Source organism: Yarrowia lipolytica, chromosome 1E (assembly GCF_001761485.1).
Source record: "Yarrowia lipolytica chromosome 1E, complete sequence".
In the NCBI taxonomy this organism is placed as follows: domain Eukaryota; kingdom Fungi; phylum Ascomycota; class Dipodascomycetes; order Dipodascales; genus Yarrowia; species Yarrowia lipolytica.
In genome coordinates, this window is record NC_090774.1 from 2,070,870 (window position 1) to 2,090,169 (window position 19,300).

At 50.1% G+C, this 19,300-nt stretch overlaps 9 protein-coding genes and 2 non-coding genes across 11 annotated transcripts; 7 read left to right on the forward strand and 4 right to left on the reverse strand.

Annotated features, from left to right (window-relative positions):
* Positions 1-40: 40 nt before the first annotated feature.
* YALI1_E20709g (uncharacterized protein) lies at positions 41-490 on the forward strand (the record flags this gene model as incomplete). The annotated part of the gene is made up of 1 exon (XM_504063.3): positions 41-490. The coding sequence occupies one exon, from the start codon at positions 41-43 to the stop codon at positions 488-490; it is 450 nt and encodes a 149-aa protein (XP_504063.3).
* A 1,520-nt stretch (positions 491-2,010) lies between these two features.
* On the forward strand, positions 2,011-2,928 carry YALI1_E20729g (uncharacterized protein; the record flags this gene model as incomplete). The annotated part of the gene is made up of 1 exon (XM_504064.3): positions 2,011-2,928. The coding sequence occupies one exon, from the start codon at positions 2,011-2,013 to the stop codon at positions 2,926-2,928; it is 918 nt and encodes a 305-aa protein (XP_504064.1).
* A 603-nt stretch (positions 2,929-3,531) lies between these two features.
* On the reverse strand, positions 3,532-4,302 carry YALI1_E20751g (uncharacterized protein; the record flags this gene model as incomplete). The annotated part of the gene is made up of 1 exon (XM_504065.2): positions 3,532-4,302. One exon carries the CDS (start codon positions 4,300-4,302, stop codon positions 3,532-3,534), a length of 771 nt encoding a protein of 256 aa, XP_504065.1.
* Positions 4,303-5,402: 1,100 nt separating this feature from the next.
* On the forward strand, positions 5,403-5,483 carry YALI1_E20762r. Its single transcript has one exon. It is a non-coding gene; the product is annotated as a tRNA-Glu (tRNA).
* Positions 5,484-5,761: 278 nt separating this feature from the next.
* YALI1_E20766g (uncharacterized protein) lies at positions 5,762-6,943 on the forward strand (the record flags this gene model as incomplete). Its single annotated transcript, XM_504066.1, has 1 exon — positions 5,762-6,943. One exon carries the CDS (start codon positions 5,762-5,764, stop codon positions 6,941-6,943), a length of 1,182 nt encoding a protein of 393 aa, XP_504066.1.
* A 284-nt stretch (positions 6,944-7,227) lies between these two features.
* On the reverse strand, positions 7,228-7,842 carry YALI1_E20787g (uncharacterized protein; the record flags this gene model as incomplete). The annotated part of the gene is made up of 1 exon (XM_068283033.1): positions 7,228-7,842. The coding sequence occupies one exon, from the start codon at positions 7,840-7,842 to the stop codon at positions 7,228-7,230; it is 615 nt and encodes a 204-aa protein (XP_068139134.1).
* A 118-nt stretch (positions 7,843-7,960) lies between these two features.
* YALI1_E20791g (uncharacterized protein) lies at positions 7,961-8,312 on the reverse strand (the record flags this gene model as incomplete). Its single annotated transcript, XM_068283034.1, has 2 exons — positions 7,961-8,206; positions 8,259-8,312. 2 exons carry the CDS (start codon positions 8,310-8,312, stop codon positions 7,961-7,963), a joined length of 300 nt encoding a protein of 99 aa, XP_068139135.1.
* A 207-nt stretch (positions 8,313-8,519) lies between these two features.
* Positions 8,520-11,171, forward strand: YALI1_E20794g (uncharacterized protein; the record flags this gene model as incomplete). Its single annotated transcript, XM_504068.3, has 1 exon — positions 8,520-11,171. One exon carries the CDS (start codon positions 8,520-8,522, stop codon positions 11,169-11,171), a length of 2,652 nt encoding a protein of 883 aa, XP_504068.2.
* Positions 11,172-11,788: 617 nt separating this feature from the next.
* On the reverse strand, positions 11,789-12,075 carry YALI1_E20829r. The gene has a single exon (XR_011031482.1).
* A 1,572-nt stretch (positions 12,076-13,647) lies between these two features.
* On the forward strand, positions 13,648-15,585 carry YALI1_E20845g (uncharacterized protein; the record flags this gene model as incomplete). The annotated part of the gene is made up of 1 exon (XM_504069.2): positions 13,648-15,585. The coding sequence occupies one exon, from the start codon at positions 13,648-13,650 to the stop codon at positions 15,583-15,585; it is 1,938 nt and encodes a 645-aa protein (XP_504069.1).
* A 2,065-nt stretch (positions 15,586-17,650) lies between these two features.
* On the forward strand, positions 17,651-18,961 carry YALI1_E20885g (uncharacterized protein; the record flags this gene model as incomplete). Its single annotated transcript, XM_504070.2, has 1 exon — positions 17,651-18,961. One exon carries the CDS (start codon positions 17,651-17,653, stop codon positions 18,959-18,961), a length of 1,311 nt encoding a protein of 436 aa, XP_504070.1.
* Between the last annotated feature and the right edge of the window lie 339 nt (positions 18,962-19,300).

The following is a 19,300-nucleotide window of genomic DNA, read 5'->3' on the forward strand; positions in this document are numbered from 1 at the left end:
TTAGGCAGTCAGTGGTTTGAGAAAGATGGGCTAGATGTAGATGGTTGTAACATACTACATGCAAAAAGGCATAAGAGGTATAAATGGCGATGGAATAGAAAAGTGTGTTGTATTTGTCGGCCTGTTGATATATACCCCCCTTCGAGTCATTGATTCAACCACACCACCTATCCTCACAACAATGTTCATTCCTCTTCTGCTGCTGTCGTCTCTTGTTGCCGCTTCCGACTGCGAAGATACACCCATCAACAAGCGAGGCATGATTCAGTGCGTCATGAGAGGTGTCGACGAGTCCAAGGCTCCTTCTCATCCGGTCAGCCAGATCGGAAATGCACCCAAGGCTGGAGAGACCCAGGCCGCTCCTAAAGCTCCCCAGACACCTGCCCAGGCTCCTGCTCAGGGAGAGACTCCTGCTCAGGCCAACTACGCCTCCAAGCCTTCTGTCGAGATTGGTCTTGGAGTGGCCCTTGCCATGTGTCTTCTTTTGTAGCTTCAAGTAGTTAATTGACGTTTGTTGGTTCTCAGGTTGACCAAACTTGACATTGTAGGCCTCCCATCTCTGTCTGATACAGAGTGTTACACTAGCCCAAATTCTTTGGTTTTTCGACAGATGACTTTCCAGTAAGCTACAACGGATATCCAAGACGGACACTAAAAGGAAGCCCAAGTCCCGGCATCATTTTTGGTGATCGTGGAAGGAGTCTGGGACTGAAACAGTGATCGACGATGGTCTGAACTCAAGAATACGAGGGGAGACAGTACGGAAAAGATGGAAATTTGGATAGTTGAGGACTGGTTTTAATTTTGCTTTTGTTCTCCATTAATCAACTCCCTGGGTCGCTGACAGTTGTGTTTACAATGTCAGTTGTGCAACATAAACCGCACCAATATGTAACAAGTGGTGGTCTTGTACAAACAGGAAGAAGTTGTGTCAGAAAGAAACGAACCAGCTAGGGGAATGACATGAAAGTACAAGTAGTTGACTTTCAACTCTGTGTTCCTCCACCAGTACATGTGCTTGTACATGTACATGGTCATGATCGACATCAAGCCTGTCTTGCAATTATTCGAGATACTGATAACATACAGTCAATGAATGGAAAGAGAATCTCTATGAAACACAGCAGTACTAGTAGCAACATATTATAAAGACCTTACTAACCCACATACCAAACAAAACGAGCTTCAACCGCCTTACATCTTCCGTTCACTTTTAGTTACATCTCCGTTTCACTTTTAGTTGACATTAGTTGACCCCAATTACTAAATCCCAACAAAATCCCACCTCAACAATGCAGCTTACAGTACCAACTCCAAAACAACGAGATGTGTTCGCATACAGCCGAACACGTCACGTGGCCAGGAAATCTCCAGCACGTGACCGTCTCCTCCCTACCATCATCTATCAGTGACGTCACTCGTCATCCAATAAAAGCGTGCTATTTTGGCACCTTTCACTGAGTCAAAAGACGCATGCCAACATTGAGTTACGATAGCCGCCGTTTGCCTCGTTTCGAGGGAGTACAATAACTACCGCAATAACGCTCCAATTCAGACAAAAATAACATATTCAGAATCCTACAAGTCACACAATAACAATAATGTAGTCAAAATACAAATAAGACAACATTTACACCCCGAAAACTCGACCAAACAGCCCAGCAACTGACATTAAAGTTCCCTCCTCGATGGTGGGGTATACCGAAGCGAGCGGCAGTTGTTTCTGAAGACTGAGTGGGAGCATTTTTGGAGAGGACAAGAGAACCCGCTGGAACAGAAGGTGTAGAGAGGAGAGTCACGTGATCTACCTTATCAACTGCTTTTTGCGCACATGGTCCAGTCCTCTCCCCTCTTTTTTGCTCGCTCTCTCTTGCTTCTCTTAGTATTGAAAAATGCAAAAAAACTTTTTTGGAAAATATAGGCGCGTTGTGGAGGTGTGTTTGCAAGTGTGCATGGGTGTGGGTACAAAACAAGCCAGACCCACGACTCTGCCATTCATACACACACAAAATGGAAGAACCCGTGATCTACGACGAGAACCAGATTGACGACAACCGGGTGGTCAAGGATCTGATTGCCGGCACCTGTGGAGGAGTGGCGCAGGTGCTTTCGGGCCAGCCGTTTGATACCACAAAGGTGCGTCTTCAGAGTGCTCCTGAGGGCCGATACTCGGGAGCCATGGACGTGGTGAAGCAGATCATGAAGAACGAGGGCTTCAAGGGCTTCTACAAGGGCACTTTGACCCCCTTGATTGGTGTGGGGGCCTGTGTTTCGATCCAGTTCTCGGTCAACGAGTACATGAAGCGAATGTTTGGTGCTCAGAACATTTCGCTCGGTCTCAAAGACACCCGGCTCAGCTCGTGGCAGTTTTACCAGTGTGGAGCTGCGGCCGGTTTTGCCAACGGTTTCCTGGCATCGCCCATTGAACAGATCCGTATCCGTCTGCAGGTCCAGACGGCCGACAACAAGCTGTTCAACGGACCCATTGATTGCATCAAGAAGATGTACGGCGCCGGAGGCATCCAGGGCATCTACCGAGGCATCATGCCCACTCTTGTGCGAGAGTCTCACGGTATGGGCATGTACTTTCTGACCTTCGAGGCTCTGGTGAAGCGAGAAATGGCCCTCAAGGACTGCCAGCGAAAAGACATCCCCGGCTGGAAGCTGTGCATGTACGGAGCCGGTGCTGGCTACGGAATGTGGACCACTGCTTATCCCATCGACGTGATCAAGTCCAAGATGCAGACCGACTCCATTTTCCCGGCCGAGCGAAAGTACAAAAACTCGTTTGACTGCGCCAAGCAGATTCTGCGAGACCAGGGCGTCAAGGGCTTCTTCCGGGGCTTTGGACCCACCATGCTGCGAGCCGCCCCCGTCAACGCTTGCACCTTCTACGCCTTTGAGCTTGCCTGCAGAGCCATGGGTTAGAGCGACGAGGAGACAAAAGATGATATATATATATAGACACATGTATATTAATGATTGATAGACCGAACAAGAGTGGTTAATGTGCAGTTTAGAGGCTGATCGGGTGGACAAGGGCGACGGTTGCAGCACATGCTCAAATTGCACCATAAACAACGAAGTACAAATAGCAGAGGGAAATGGAGATGATTCTTCGAATCTGTGGAGCGAGAGGGTTCTATTGAGGTCTTTTAATCGCCCATCGGATGGAAATTGGCCCCTTGAGAGTGTGCTGTTGAGATGTGTGTTGTACATATAAAGATTATGACAGTCTATGAGCTAACGAGACAAGACTTATTTGCTGTATATAATGTTGAAGAGGGCTAGTACTCATTAGCAAGTATATGTTTCTTACTAGGGAGTTTCTGCCTTCTCTCATATCTCTTTCAGTGTAACATTTGTCCAGCACTACAATACCGCTTCCATACCGTTTTTCACATTCAATGTACTATTTCGATCGTCTTATCGAGGGTACCCGAAGACCGCATGCTCGTAGTATTGCACATTCAAATACTACATGTCCGTATACCCCGTCAGTATTCTCTCGCTTCGCTAAAAAAACACACGCTACTCCAACCGCCGGAGCAGGTAGTCCACCTCGACCTTCTTGGTGAGTGGAATCACCCACTCCTTGTAGATTCGCTTGACAACCTCGGAATCAACCTTTCCCTGGGTTCTCTGCGACCACCGGAGAGTGGGGTCTGTGCCGTAGGCCAGTGCCTTTTCTCCCAGCCGGGCCAGAATCGTCTCTTCCACCTTGGAGTTTGTGATGGCCGCCTCAATACCAGCAATGTCCTTGTTCTTGATGAGCTCGGTGAATCGCTCGGTTTCACTCAGAAACTTGGACTCGGCCACAAACTTGCCAAAGTGGATTCGTCGCGACAGCGCCTGCAGCGTCTCGATGTCGCACACCATGACCGACCCATAGTTCTCGGGCTGATCTCCAGTGCCAGCACACACCAGGGGCACAATGTCGTCGGTGTAAATCTTTTTAATCTCGTCGTTGACGCTCACCTCCTTGCTGTAGGGTGCCAGAATTGGCGCATAATCGATGGGGGGCAGAATGGCCTCGGGTAGATCGTCGGGGAAGAAGGCCTGCTCGTCCGGGGCAGCGTACCGACGCAGTTTGGCGTGCACCTTTTCCGACTCCTGCAGAAACCAGTCGAGGTAAGAGCCCTTGAAGCCGGGAATGTCCGAGTTGCCGGCCTTGTACACAAACTCGGAACGGCAGAACTGAGCCCGCTCAATCAGATTGAAGACAATAGTGTCCTCCATTCGGACCAGCGAGTCTCGGATGTTGGCGAGATCCAGAACGGTGTCGGCTTTAGTGAAGTCCATTTTCCGGCGAATTTGGGCAGATGCAACTGTTGTGAGGGTCCGTAGCGTCCGTAAAATTGTTGCAGCGTACTCTGCTAGTGGAGTTTTTCACTTCAACTGTATGGTATGGGACTACCGTTACTGCAGACAACGAGCTTAATGAGTCAGACTAGCCCTGACACTTTAGTGTCCCTTGTGAGGGGTAAGAGAAGGAGGAAAAGAGCAAGGGGGAAACAACCACACTTATATACACGGCAACTATCGCGGCACAGAACCAACCCACCACATGGACTCGGAAACACGGTTGCTCTTAAAGACATTCCGCAACGCTGACCCTAACCCATTTCCTCCACCCTTATCAGTACGGCTCACAAATGCAGGCTCGGATCGGTCGGCCGAGAGCGCACGTGACCTGGAATGAAGACGGCGAGAAGAGCTCAATGTGGTATTTGGGAAGAACGTGTGGGTCGAGCGTACAATGCCAACTGATATATCTAGGAAATTGTTACCGTAAATGTATGTTGGCTGCTAGTGGACACTGAAGGGTATAAATGGCATATTGGATGTGAAAATAACAATCAGAAGAACGAGGGGATCTTAACGGTACCAAAATCACCAACTTTTCGTGGGGGGTTCGTGAAATAAAACAGTTATTTATAATGTCACGGGGATCCAATTTCGTCAAATGTGATGTTATCAACTAAGATACATCTTCTTCATGATCCTTTATCATTGAATGATGGAGCTAGTCAGATTGTGTAGATTATAGCACCTTCCAAAGGTCAATTGATGATGATGATGAGTACATAAGAAGTACATTCTCAAACTGGTGATTTCATACTGATTTTAGTGCTACAATCGTCTCCTACATTACTCTTCCATACCACTCACAACTACACATCATCATAAATCTCTCTCTTATCTTCTGTTGCAATCAAACAGACCCTCCAAAAGAAGTAATTAAAGAAGTAATTCTTGGCTTTGGGAGCTGAAAAAACTTGATAAATATATATACAAGCGTGTGTTTAAAAGCTATCCACAAATTTCAGCCCAAATTTCAGCTAAATACTGTCCCAAACAACACATCTAACTCGTCTAAGCGCCCGCCAAACTCCATCCGGTCCGATATAGTGTAGGGGCTATCACATCACGCTCTCAAGTTGAGAACCGTGGAGACCGGGGTTCGATTCCCCGTATCGGAGTAAACCAGAAGTTCCTGCTTCTTTTTTGTTCTTCCCAGAGTGTATGTGTAGGCCGACCCACCATTTTTTGGCCATCCAATGGCATTGCTTACATAAGCTTGCTTTATCCGTGCGACTCACCGTGACTCAACTGAACGACTCAATTGAGTCACGACAACCTTAATTTTTACCCCGAAATTTAACCGAGTGGAGAAAGTGCCAGGGATCCACTCAGTAGCACTATATAACCGCATTTCATCTCCTGATCTCTTTCCCAACACATTTTTGACATCCCCAACATGCTCAAGCAACTGGAAAATATTCTTGAGTCGCGAAAGCACAAAAACAGGTTCCGAAAATTGACGGTCATGGATCCTGAGTCGACGGTGGATTTTTCTTCGAACGATTTTCTGTCGCTCGGAAAGTATCAACCATTCAAAGACAGCGTCAGTGTCAAGGTGGCGGATTTCTGCGCCCAAACCAGCTCTTCTCTGGGTTCTGGAGGGTCTCGACTTTTGGATGGAAATTGTGCACTGTACGAGGGTCTTGAACGTCAGATTGCAGCATTCCATGGAGCAAAGTCTGGCTTGATTTTCAATTCTGGATTCGACGCCAACTCGGGGTTTTTCTCCTGTCTTCCTCAGCCTCAGGATATAGTCATTTACGACGAGTTGATCCATGCCAGTGTTCATGAAGGAATGCGTCAATGTCGGGCAAAGAAACGGGTTCTTTTCAAGCACAATGACGTGGAGGACTTTGAGCGGGTTTTGAACCAGTACAAGGGCGAATCAGGCAACATTTTTGTGGCCGTAGAGGCTGTATACAGCATGGATGGTGATACAGCTCCGTTGAGACAACTGTACGACGTTTCAGACCGTCTGAACAGAGAGATTCTTTTGGTGGTGGACGAAGCTCATGCCACAGGTGTACTTGGAGACCAGGGACGAGGTCTGGTGTGTGCTCTCGGTATGGAGAAACAGGTATTTGCTCGAATCCATACGTTTGGAAAAGCTCTGAGTGCCAATGGAGCCATTATTTTATGTCATCCCGTGGTTCGATCTTATCTGATCAACTATGCTCGTTCTTTTATCTTTACAACTGCTCTTGGTCAGGTGAATCTGCTCATCATTCAGGCCACCTATGAGCTTCTGGAAACCCAGGCAGCAGCACATCTTCAGACTCAACTATGGGACAATCTGCAGCGGTTTTCCACGGGGTTGAAGGACACTGGAGTTCACGTTTATCCTCCTGTGCCCCGGTCGGCCATCTTTTCAGTCTTCTGCGACAACCCGCGGTCTCTGGCGGCCCACTGTCAGCAGTCTGGGCTGGTTGTGAGACCCATTGTGCATCCCACGGTTCCCAAGGGAACGGAGAGAGTCCGGGTGTGCATTCACAGTGCTAATACCGCCAAGGAGGTGGACATGCTAGTGCACAGGATTCTCGAGTGGCATTCTCAGAAGGAGATGAGAGGGCGGTTGTAGAGGGTACAGACTCTCCTAGGAGTAGAGGGCAATAGAAATTGAAGATACGAAATCTCGATAGTAGCTATGGAAGTTATCTGAGGCTTGGCAGTGCCGTGTGGTTTCAACTGGTCTTGTCAGATTGTACCAGTTGCACATCAAGGAGGTGCGGAGATAGACAATCAGGAGATAATGAGGTGGTCAGGTGGACTTCTGTGCTGTAGGAGAACAAGAGAACAAGCAACAAGCAACAAGCAACAAGAAACAAGCAACAAGGTGAACAAAAAAACAGTACACGTCGTCGTTCAGTACATAAACCTACAAATAAAGCTTTGACAAGTGGCAATAGGGACCCTTGAAAGCCGTGAGAAGTTCTGAGCGTGATAAAGAACCGTGGCTTGGTAAAAGTGAAAGGCTCTGGCCAGCCACAGTTGACTTAGGTCACCTGGCTCTACTTGATTGATATAACAATTGGGGTTCGATAGTATGCTCTGGATGTACGGCTTGACATCGTAATGCGTGCTGTACGTGCCACGATTGGACTGTTTGAAGATAAGGTAGCTAGCCGTGTGCATTAACGAGTACGAGTACGAGTACAGTGCGTCTGATATTATATATAAACAACAACAAAAAAAAAAAAAAACCATTGCATGTGCTGGTACCGGTGCTAGTACATAACATACATGTGCTACAAGTTGCACATTCTTTCGATAACAGCAACGGTACATTGTAAGCCGGCTCGTGTGCACCAAGATATCGGTTACTTCACGTCTACAGTAGATGGTATCACGACCCCAGAATCTGCTGGAGCCGTGCGAAAGAAGGCATTGGCTGTTTCTTGGCGAGATAGTGTCATGAAATACGAGGGGTAGAGCGCCGGATAGGAGCGTCACTGGTTGCAGACAGGTTGGCGAAAACATTCATTCATGGAGGAATGGTGTACAAGGACGGAGGTTGTTTAGCTCCCAACCGCCCGGCCCTACCGTTGCAAGTGTTTCACTTCCTCTTGCAGTAATGATCTCCCGTGTCTGGTCAATGTCAGACGGCGGAGGTGATTTGTGATCTTCTCATGTCACACGATCCACGGAGACAAAACGAGGGAGTGTGAAGCTCGCTGAGGAGTGATTTCCCCAAACCCAGATCCACACGGCACCAGTCTAAAGTCGGTTGATGGACGCTAGTGACGTGGGAGACGCTAGTCATGCATCTTGACAGGTACAAGTACCATTCAGCCGTGCCGGAGATGTTTCGTGAAAAGTTTATGGCCCCTGCAGAAACATTCTTCTACCCATAACATGTCCGTTGGGCATCATTACGGGGAGCATAGCTTCTCAACCCAACGTCTTGACATGGAGCATTCATCTCGCCCCCAAGTGCGATCCGCCCTCATGGCCCACCCCGTCCATGGCTTGGCGCGGCATGGTCAATGACGTCTCACGTCAAAAAGCCACCAGTACCAGCTCTTGTCTCCTTTCGTCTTATCAGCGCTACTTCATCTTGGCATCTTGATACGCACCCACACGGCTCCATAGACCAGATACCATGACCAACATATATACATAGACGAAACGAGCGACAGGATGGACTCACCACCAACATGACCGACAAAGACCAATATCCGACCACCGTGTCGGAGGTGGCCAACTTTTCCACCAACAATGATAAGGAGCAGTACGTGACCGACGTGACTGAGGTCGACTCGTCTGTGCTCGCGTGGATGGCCGAACAGCTCCAGATCCCCCCCTCCGATGACGACGGCTCCTACTCGCCCGAGGTGCACTTTATGGCCGCTCGATTCGAGGAGATGAACTTCGAGGACGCCTGCAAACTGGTGCGAGAGAACATGAAGTACCACGACAATGACAACAACTTCCGAGACGAGTACCGTCGGGAAATCCGAGATCTGATGGAGGCTCTAGACTCCGTGGGTGGCGGAGACGACGAAAAAATGTCGCTGGACGACCCGAACAACAAGGTCATGATGGTTCGTTACTGGGCCACCATTTTCCACTGGTGGAGTCCGTACCCTGAGGTTCGAGCCGTCACAGATCCCCAGGACGACACCGAGTGCACCTCGGAGACCTGGCGAGTGTGGGTGCTCGGAACTATCTGGGTTGGCATTGCTGCCTTCATCAACCAGTTCTTCTCGCCTCGTATGCCCTCCATTGGTCTAGGAGCTGGTGTCATCCAGCTGCTGCTGTTCCCCTGTGGTCGATTCCTGGAATATGTGCTCCCCGACAAGGGGTTCACCTTCCGAGGAACTCGATACTCACTCAATCCCGGTCGATGGAGCCAGAAGGAACAGCTGCTGACCACCATCATGGTCTCCTGCGCCTCCGGAACCCCCTACATCACCTACAACCTCATGACTCAGATCCTGCCCAGCTTCTACGGCCAGGAATGGGCCCGATCTTTCTCCTTCGGCTTCGTCTTCATGCTATCCACCCAGATGATGGGTTTCGGTCTCGCCGGTCTGCTCAAACGATGTGCTGTCTACCCCGTCAAGGCCGTGTGGCCCTCTCTGTTGCCCACCCTGGCCGTCAACAAGGCGCTTCTGGCACCCAACCGAAAGGAAACCATCAACGGATGGACCATCACTAAATACAAGTTTTTCCTCATCCTGGTGGCGTGCTCCTTTGCCTACTTCTGGCTGCCAAACTACCTGTTTGAGGCTCTGTCCTACACCAACTGGATGACTTGGATTGCCCCTGAAAACGAGACTCTGGCGCGAGTCACTGGATCTCTCCAGGGTATGGGATACAACCCCATTCCTACATTTGACTGGAACATGGCTACTGCGGCCTACTCACCTGTCGCCATGCCTCTCTACACCGTTCTCAACGACTACATTGCCGTGTTCATCTCTGGTCTTGTCATCCTGGGTCTGTACTACACCAACAACTTCTGGACCTCGTACATCCCCATCAACACCAACCGACTGTACGACAACCAGGGTAAGCCCTACCAGGTGATGAAGATTCTGACCAACAACAGATTTGACGATGAAAAGTACCAGGCCTACTCTCCTCCCTTTTACGGAGCTGCCAACCTGGTTGTCTACTCGTCCTTCTTTGCCATCTACCCTCTGTCGTTTGTCTACGTGACTCTCATGGAATGGGCTGCCACCAAGGAGGCTCTGGTGGAGACTGCCAAGGCTCTCCGACACATTCACCGAAGCAACTACGAGGGTCGAGTCGACCCCTTCTCCCGATACATGCGAAAATACAAGGAGGTGCCCGACTGGTGGTTCTACATCATCATGGTGCTCATGTTTGTGCTCTCTGTTGTCATGGTCCAGGTGTGGCCTGTTGACACTCCCGTGTGGACCCTGGTGTTTGTTATTGGTCTCGTACTGGCCTTTATCATCCCCTTCACCATCTTTGCTGCCTACACCGCCAACTCGCTGTCTCTCAATGTCATTTCCGAGCTCATCATCGGTTATGCTCTCCCCGGATCCTTCATGGCTCTCAACCATATCAAGGCTCTGTCTGTGACCATCCAGATGCAGGCCCAGAACTACGCGTCGGACCAGAAACTAACCCACTACGCCCACTTGCCTCCTCGATCCATTTTCTGGATGCAGATCTGGGCCACCTTTGTCAACGGTCTGGTCTGTCTCGGAGTCTTGTCCTTCCAGGTGGACATGCCCGACATCTGTGAGCCCACAAACAAGTATAAGTTTACCTGTCCTGGAGACACTACCTTCTTCACCGCCTCTGTGGCCTGGGGAGTTATTGGTCCCAAGAAGATGTTCGACAAGTACCCCGCCATGAAGTGGATGTTCTTGCTTGGAGCTCTTCTTGGTGTGCTTTTCTACTTGCTGCAGGTGACCCTGCCCGCCTTCCTGGCCAAGAAGTACCCTTCCAAGGAAAAGACCATCGACAAGATCCGACGACAGCTGCTCTACATCAACCCCATCATTGTCTGCGGAGGATTCATGGCCTGGGCTCCATACAACCTGTCGTACCGAACCGGCGGTCTGTACCTCGCTTTGCTGTTCAACATGTACATCAAGAGCCGGTACCTGGCCTGGTGGAAGAAGTACGCCTACATTCTGGAGGCCGGAATGGGCACTGGAATTGCCATCTGTGCCATTATCATCTTCTTTGCCGTCCAGTACAACCCCGTTATTGTTGACTGGTGGGGCAACAATGTTCCCTATGTCGGAGTCGACGGTACTGGACTTTCAATTATCGAGCCCATTCCCGATGTCGGCTACTTTGGTCCTGCTCCGGGCAACTACGATTAGCCGGATGGGTCCGGTTACAACAACGCTTTTAGCGATTTTATAGTGAATTAAGTGAATTTTCAACTTGTGACATGTACCGCAACACAGGAGGTCGATGTGTAACCAAAGACACAAGTCTTCACCATCGTTAGTCCCCAACAGTGGTCACTTATTTCCACTCTCTGATTTGGATTTTCGTATTATTACGGTTAAATAGTAGACTAATGGGTCCAAACAAAGCGGAGAATAGGGCGGAGAGACTTCGAATCGACGCGGGCGTAAGCTGGAACGGGTTCTCAGTCTTTTACAGCCTTGTTCTCTCTCCCGGCAGATGCGCCCCGCGGTCTCTTTCGCCGGTTGTTCCTGCTGCACGCAATAGTTAACGTTTGTAACAAGCCGTGAAACTTAGTTGGAAGTCTAACTATGGAAGCAAAGAGGTAATGCAAAAATGTTTAACATAAAAAAAAAAGGGCAAAAAAAAGAAAAAACAGCCGAACACGGAGACGAACAGTACGAGGAGACGGTCGCTTAAAAGTTCAATGGAGAGATCGCCGAGGGTCTTTTTTTTGGTGGAGAAACATCGGAGAAATCGCACCGACAATAAAAATACCATTGTAAGGACCGTACCCACACAAAAAAACCTCTCCCCCAGTGATCGGTATCGAGTTCTACCCGTGGGTAGGCCACGCATTGCACTAAAGACTTACGTCAATCTCCCGCAGCGCACTTCCATACCAGGCCCGCCTTTTACAACGGCCCCAGTGTTTTTTCTGATGACGCTGTTCCATGTTTCCACATGGCACTCTCACGAGACACGGCCCAAGGGTCGTTATAGAGAGAAGAGAACCACCGAATTTCCCACCTGGATTCGAACTGCAGAGCGCAGTCTTGTGTAGCCAGGTACGCGAGGCCAGAGGGAGAGGCCGGGTAACTGCAGTCTGACCGTTAGGCCAGAGCTAAATTTCCCGACATTTTAACTTTTTTAGGCCGTTTCATCGGACAGTCGTCAGGAATGACTGTAATCAAAGATTCAGAAGTGTATTGATTTATTGAACGCCAATAACCCGGCTTTACTAGGGTATATAGCCTGTAATGAATCATTAGAATAAAAAATATATAAAAAATTTAGTCCCAAAGGGGTGTTGCTCCGAAGCCTTTTTCCTTTTCCTTATATATTTTATATATACTACATTGTAGTATATATATTTTTTTGCAATTGTGCAAAACGGAACCCTCGGCTAAACAAAGTTAGAGCAGCCACTCCAACAAAGTCTACGGAATAATATGATCGGCCCTGGGTTTTTTATAGGAACGCTTTACCCCGCTCCGTCTCGAAGAGCAGGCGGGATATCGTGAGGTGGAAGTGAAGAGGGCAGTTATATGAGCGGATTATGTGGGCGGCTAATGACATAAAGGCGGCTAACTTGTGTTTTAATGTCGCGTTTGTTTGTCTGCGCGGTGCTATATGTTGCATCTGGAGCTCATTCCGCGATCCTTCGGCACGTCTGAGGGTCCTATTTTCCGCCCTGCTTTTGCTTTGGATGTGCGACGTGAGTTGACGTACCCCCCTGCAATGTTCCACGTGTGAGGTAGGCGTCAGAGGGACTAAATGAAGGATGTGCGAAGGGTGAGGTGGAGGTGATGATAAGCGGTGCCTGGGGAAGGTGGACTGGAGCAGATGGAGGAGAGTGGCTATAGGCATGAAAAACCGACAAGTGGTCCATGGCGCATTCATTGATGGTCTCGTCCACGCCACTTTTCAGGTCTATTCATATCATACACTCCCTCTCGTATCAATGCATAGTTTCAAACACCCTGCCAAACACCCTTTTATGTTTTCTTTTGGCAATGTTTCACGTCAAACAGGGATCTCCATGGACATGAAACGTGTAAACAGAGCAGAGACAGGTGTTTTATCGAGTCGAAACGGGATCTAAACGGCAGGCCCGGAACGCCCCCAAAACGGGCTCGAGTCCACGGAATCCGCCCATTCACGCACATCCAATAGCCGTTATCTATTTCTCAAGAGTGGGCGGTTGATCGTTCAGAAGATCTGGCGACGATCCACAGCACCAAACTCAGTTGGTGGCTTGCGGCTCTGCGGCAGTCGTTTGGGAAGGAAAGACGTGAGTCGCGACTTCTCCTTGCTGGTCGATCTGCCGATCCAACACGGTAGGGTCCAAAGAGTGGATTTGATGGGGTGGATCTCATGAGATACTATTGGAGACTGGCGGCAATGTCGACGAGGAGATGTCTCCCGAGAATCCAAGAGCCTGGCGCTCCGGTACACACCCGATTCTAGCCCACAATAGCAGACGGACATTGAACTCTGCTTGGTGATAGTTCCTGGTTCAAACTCAAGCTCCAACCAAGAGCCGGATAAGCTCCCACTAACCTCTGCACTTAGTCAAGAGCTGTCAGAAGAGAGAGACTGAGCCCGGTGTTATATAGAGGAAGGCACTGCTTCCGGGCAAGAGAGCATCTTGTCTCTCAAGCAATGAAGCTCTTTCACTCTCTTTCCGCATGCTTGCTTGCCTCAGTAGCGCTGGCCGCTCCTGTGGTGGACCTAGCTTCTCGAGACCAGCAGATCATCAACACCTTCCAGGTCACTGGTCCTAACATCCAACTAGAGTCGGTTGACAAAATCCACCTGTGGCAGCACACCTTTGCTAACAGTTATGGAGCCCCCAAGGTTGCCCAGTACACTCCCCCCAACCAGGACTTTGACCGTGTCCGACTGTCCTACAACTCCTCCGTCACCACCACCCAGTACGACAGACTCATCCAGGTGTTTGTTGGAGATACCGAGGTGTGGCGTTCTTCCACTGCCGAGCCCGTCGGTTCCCCCCTGGTCCAGTTTGGTTTTGAGAAGGACGTTTCCGAGTACCTGGCTCTGTTCAAGGAGCCTCAGACCATCACTTTTGTGCTTGGCAACGTGGTTCAAGACGGTCTGCAGGGCCAGTTTGACACCAACTTCTTCATTGAGTTCCTCAAGAGCGGAGACGGACCCCACCCAGGTACCCAGATCGGAGGAGCTCTTACTTGGAATTACGGAACCGGAGGCGACTACTTCCGACCTGCCGACGTGGTCCATGGCCTGTCCAAGGGCAACGGAGACTCGTACTCTTTCCCCGACGATACTGCCAAGACTTCCATCCAGCTGCCTCGAAACACCACTCGAGCAGTTGTGGAGATCCATGCGTCCGGAAACTCCAACGAAGAGTTCTGGTACACCAACATGTTCAACGAGCTGTCTGGCCAGGATGGAGACGGAAACGGAGGTCCCAGTCGAATTGTGGAGGTCTGGATCGGAGGGAGACTCGCTGGCGTGGCCTTCCCTTACCCCGTTGTATACACTGGAGGCATCTCGCCTTACTTCTGGACCCCCATTGTGTCTCCCCAAGCGTTCGACGGCCCCTCCTACCGAGTGGACGTGACGCCCTTCCTGCCCTGGTTGTGGCAGGGAATTGAGATTGAGCTCAAGCTCACCGCTCAGTACACCGACAAGCCCCAGAACGCGCAACAGAACTGGTTTGTGACCGGCGCTCTGCTGGCCTGGACCGAGTTGGGTCTGCAGGGCTCCGGCAATGTGTATGTGGCAGATAACACCCCCACCTACACTCCGGCCTGGAACAAGCTGTCCAACTCGGACATGGTGCAGGTGTCGCACGTGAACCGGGTCGTCAAGGTCATGTCTCAGCTGCAGTTTTCTTCTCCCCGTGGCAACCTCAACGCCCAGGTCACCTGGAACCAGAACGGAATCTCCAGCAACATCCAGTACTACACTTCGTCTTCTCAGGCTGTTCTGCAGAGCACCAAGGGTTCGGATTCGCTGGAGGTTGTGCTCAATGGCAACACCCAGACTGTGTGGAACGCCTCGTACTTTTACCCCGTTGTCCTCAACACCATTCAGCAGGGTAAGGTGGCCAACTCCGACATTGTCACCGGTTACGACCGAGTCAAGACTGGAGTTGCCTACGAGCGAACCGTACTCAACGCTACCTCGCAGATGGGTGGCGACTCGTCTTGGGGCACAACCTACCAGTCGTACTGGCGATCTCTAGCTGGAGCCTACGACGTGCCTTCCAACTACGATGCCACCTACTACTCCGAGGAGGCCCAGGCCGACCACGGCAACCTGCAGTACCGAAACCCCAGTTCGTCGGGATCTGCAACCTCCTTTAAGGATGGCAGCGTGCTGGACACCATCAATCACTACACGGATCTCGTGTTCGCCAGTGGCAACAACCAGGACCCCTGGGCGTTTGCTACAGCACTGTCCAACGTGATCAAGGCTCTGGGATACTCTCCCGCCGAGATCCCGTCCTCCTCCAACGACAAGTCGTTTGCCATCCAGTCGGGTGGAGATTCGGACTCCAACGCCGGCCCTTACCGAATCGTCTTCTCCGGCGGCAACGGCCTTCATCAGCACTAGACTTCAGCTTCTTAATTTATACCCTACACCGCCACTCACTCAGCCTAGAGCTCGGACTTTATCTAATGATATCATGACTTTCGTTAACAGGATGGGTAGATGTAGACATGAGTAGTCCAGACACGTCCATGTAATCGTTGTGTACCATGCGAAGACAAGACATTAGAGAGATAGACCTTGACTTCTGTTAATAGAGCGATAGACCTCGACTTCTATTAATAGAGCTATAGAACCAGAGTTTTCAACTCTTTCTTGTTTGCAAGTATGTACTTGTACCTTAGCAAGAATGTGTTTACACCGACATTGCGATCGAACGCGCCGTTGAGCTACCTCTTGTCTACTTGTATTAGCGACAACGATATGAAACTGATATGTTCTCACCTGAAACAAACGGTATTGCTTTTTCCACAACCAGCACAATGGATAGACCTGTGCCTGTAACTTGTCTTACCGTCGACAGGCATTAGTTATGAGTGTCTTGGTATCAGCGATAGGAGATCAACATCCATATAAATGTATATTCCTGTACGAGTTCCGTATAATACCAACGAGTACCGTACAATACCAATGCAATTGCCGTGGTACTTTTCGTTCACCTCCCTAGTCGTTCTTTTCGTGAAACTGCCGGTGATTCTCAACCGACAATGACGTAATTGCAATATATATCCGCCAACACCAACATGAAATAAACTGACGCGAAAACCCACGGACCAAGCCCTGCAAAAGCTATCTTTATACCTACAAAACTGCTACAAACCTGTTCTTGCTCTGGTTTTACTGTAACTAGAGTCAGACAGTTGTACCATCTAACCAGCAGAAACGCCGAGCGGGTACCCATGATAAACCTCCGACTATCCTAGATATACCACTGACTATCTATGATATACCACCGGCTATGACCCCCCACTGACCCCCACTCGCCATATATACCTCATAACACGCCGGTACCTTGTCCACATTCCAACTCTACACGGCCCTCTGCGGAATCCGAGAGTTTGAGGTTCGCTGGTGGAGGAAATAAAAAAGCAAAGCGAGACACAACCCTGAGACACGCTCCGTGTGTGCAAGCACATGCTGTGGGGTATTGTCGATCGGCGTTGGGTTGGCTTAGCTAAGCCGCCTTGATTATGTAATCGGCAAGAGCGCCACTGAACATGTTACCACACAGTACACTGTGCAACGTAATTACTTAACCTCCATAACTACCGAAGGTGCGGTACAAGTACCTACTTAATACGTGCGAACCGGTAATAAAAACCACATTGTATTGCATTGCACTTGCTACTCAGTTGATACTTAACATAGTATTTAATTAAGAGGATAATGAGCGAGATAAATACACTGGTTTTGTGATTCCGTTTTCATCGGCCGGACCCGGAGATGAAGAATATCCACTCGGTTTTCCTCCATGGTGTCTCCATGTCATTCTAGAGACATCTCCGCCTTCCATCTCCCCATGGGATGGACTATTCGGCCCATCGGAACAAGGTTGCATGGTGAGACATGGAACGATATGAACGTGAAGTCCTCAAGTGTCCTACTAAGAGGGTAGTTACAGAGCTACTTGAGACGTTTTAATGGAGACAATCAATTGTTGACCCTGTACTGCGCACGTGACCGGGCGCGCTCCCGCGTAATCTCGGTTATCGCACTTACCCTACAGTCCCCTTTAGGCAACCGTTCCTCTCCCGTATCGCCGTCTGCTGTACAGTAGCTGTGCACTGCGCTTTTGTTGGACCCAGTGGTGTGACTAGTGATAGGCGTCTGGCGTGAGTTTCAACTGTGGAGTAGCAAGTCGTGTGAACACAAACACAAAACGAACCGAGGCTTATATATATGCTGCGTTGGATCCTGTCCCCGCTCTCTCTCTCTCTTCTCTTCTTTTCTTTTCTTTTCTTCCATAACACTACACCGTACAACGTAGTCTAGCTACTTTACTTATTACACACAAGAGCCTGCACCCACACACACCATCCACTTATCAAACTCAAACCTATATCTTGACTCTATCAGCTCCACACACACGACACACGACCCCCTCCCGCAACAAGAATACTACTACACCATGCCAGTCTACGGAGCTCGAAACGTGGACAATGTGCGGATCGGCGTGATCATGGTCGGTCTGCCGGCCCGAGGCAAATCGCTGATTGCCCAAAAGATTGTCCGGTACCTGTCGTGGCTGTCCGTGCCCACCCGCTGTTTCAATGTCGGCAACTACAGACGCAAAGAAACGGCCCATCCGACGGCCGAGTTCTTCGACAACGCCAACGCCGTGGGCGAACGGTTGCGACGCAACGCCGCCGAGGCTGCGCTCGAAGATATGATCCGGTGGTTCGAAGAGGACGGCGGAGTGGTGGGAGTGTTTGACGCCACCAACTCGACGGTGGAGCGTCGCAAATGGATCGCAGACACCCTGCTGGACGCCGGAGTCGAGCCCATGTTTGTCGAGTCGTGGTGCGACGACCCGTCGATTGTGATGCATAACATCATCGACGTCAAAACCACATCCCCAGACTACGTGGGCACCGACCCGGAAAAAGCCATCACCGACTTCCAGAACCGAATCAAAAAGTACGAGGCAGTCTACGAGACGCTGGGCGAAAACGAAACCGATCTCACCTACGTCAAGCTCATGAACGTGGGCGCCCAGGTGGTCATCAACCGTATCCAGTCCTATCTCGAATCGCGTGTGGTCTACTACATTATGAATCTGCACATTAAGCCACGGTACATCTGGTTGTCTCGACACGGAGAATCAGAATACAATTTAGGAGGACAGCTTGGTGGCGACTCCAATCTCTCCGAACGGGGACAGATGTACGCCAAGAAGCTGCCCTCGCTGTTACAAGGCGCACTGGAACAATCTGTGTTCCCCGACGGCAAGGTTCCCGAGCTCACAGTCTGGACCTCGACCCTCAAACGAACCAACCAGACAGCGCGGTTCCTGGACTACCCCAAACGGTCGTGGAAAGCCCTGGATGAGTTGGACGCCGGAGTCTGCGACGGAATGACGTACGAGGAAATCGAACAGCAGTACCCCGAGGACTTCAAGGCACGTGATGACAACAAGTACGAATACCGATACCGAGGAGGCGAGAGCTACAGAGACATTGTGATCCGTCTGGAGCCGATCATCATGGAGTTGGAGCGCCAGGAAAACATTATGATTGTGACCCACCAGGCCGTGCTTCGGTGTCTGTACGCCTACTTTATGAATGTGCCTCAAGACCAGTCGCCCTGGATGCAGGTGCCTCTGCATTCATTGATTCGATTGGAGCTGAGAGCGTTTGACACGATTGAGACGAGAATCAGCGCCGATATTCCTGCCGTTTCAACTCATCGAGAGAAGGGTAGTAGTGCCAAGCATGCGTAATATCGCGCGCGACCTCGCACGCAGCCTTGTGTGCATGGATGGCTGATATGTTTGTGCACATATACTGTGATGACACGAGTGGATGATCGCCGGCCACTCATTTTACGAGATGCAACTAGGGAGCCAGGTAGCCAGTGTATTGGACTTGGAATCTTGGATAATAATAGATATTTAACGATGCAAGTGTAGAGCGAAGCTGCGAGCGCTGCTGAAACCACTGTATATATCAGCGAGTAGAGGCATGTCTTGTAACAGAGTATCGACGCCCATTCTCCAAGTCGCTATGTCCGCCGTGAAAGTCTAGGTGCCAGTGTATAGTCTCACTACAATTGGTTCCTG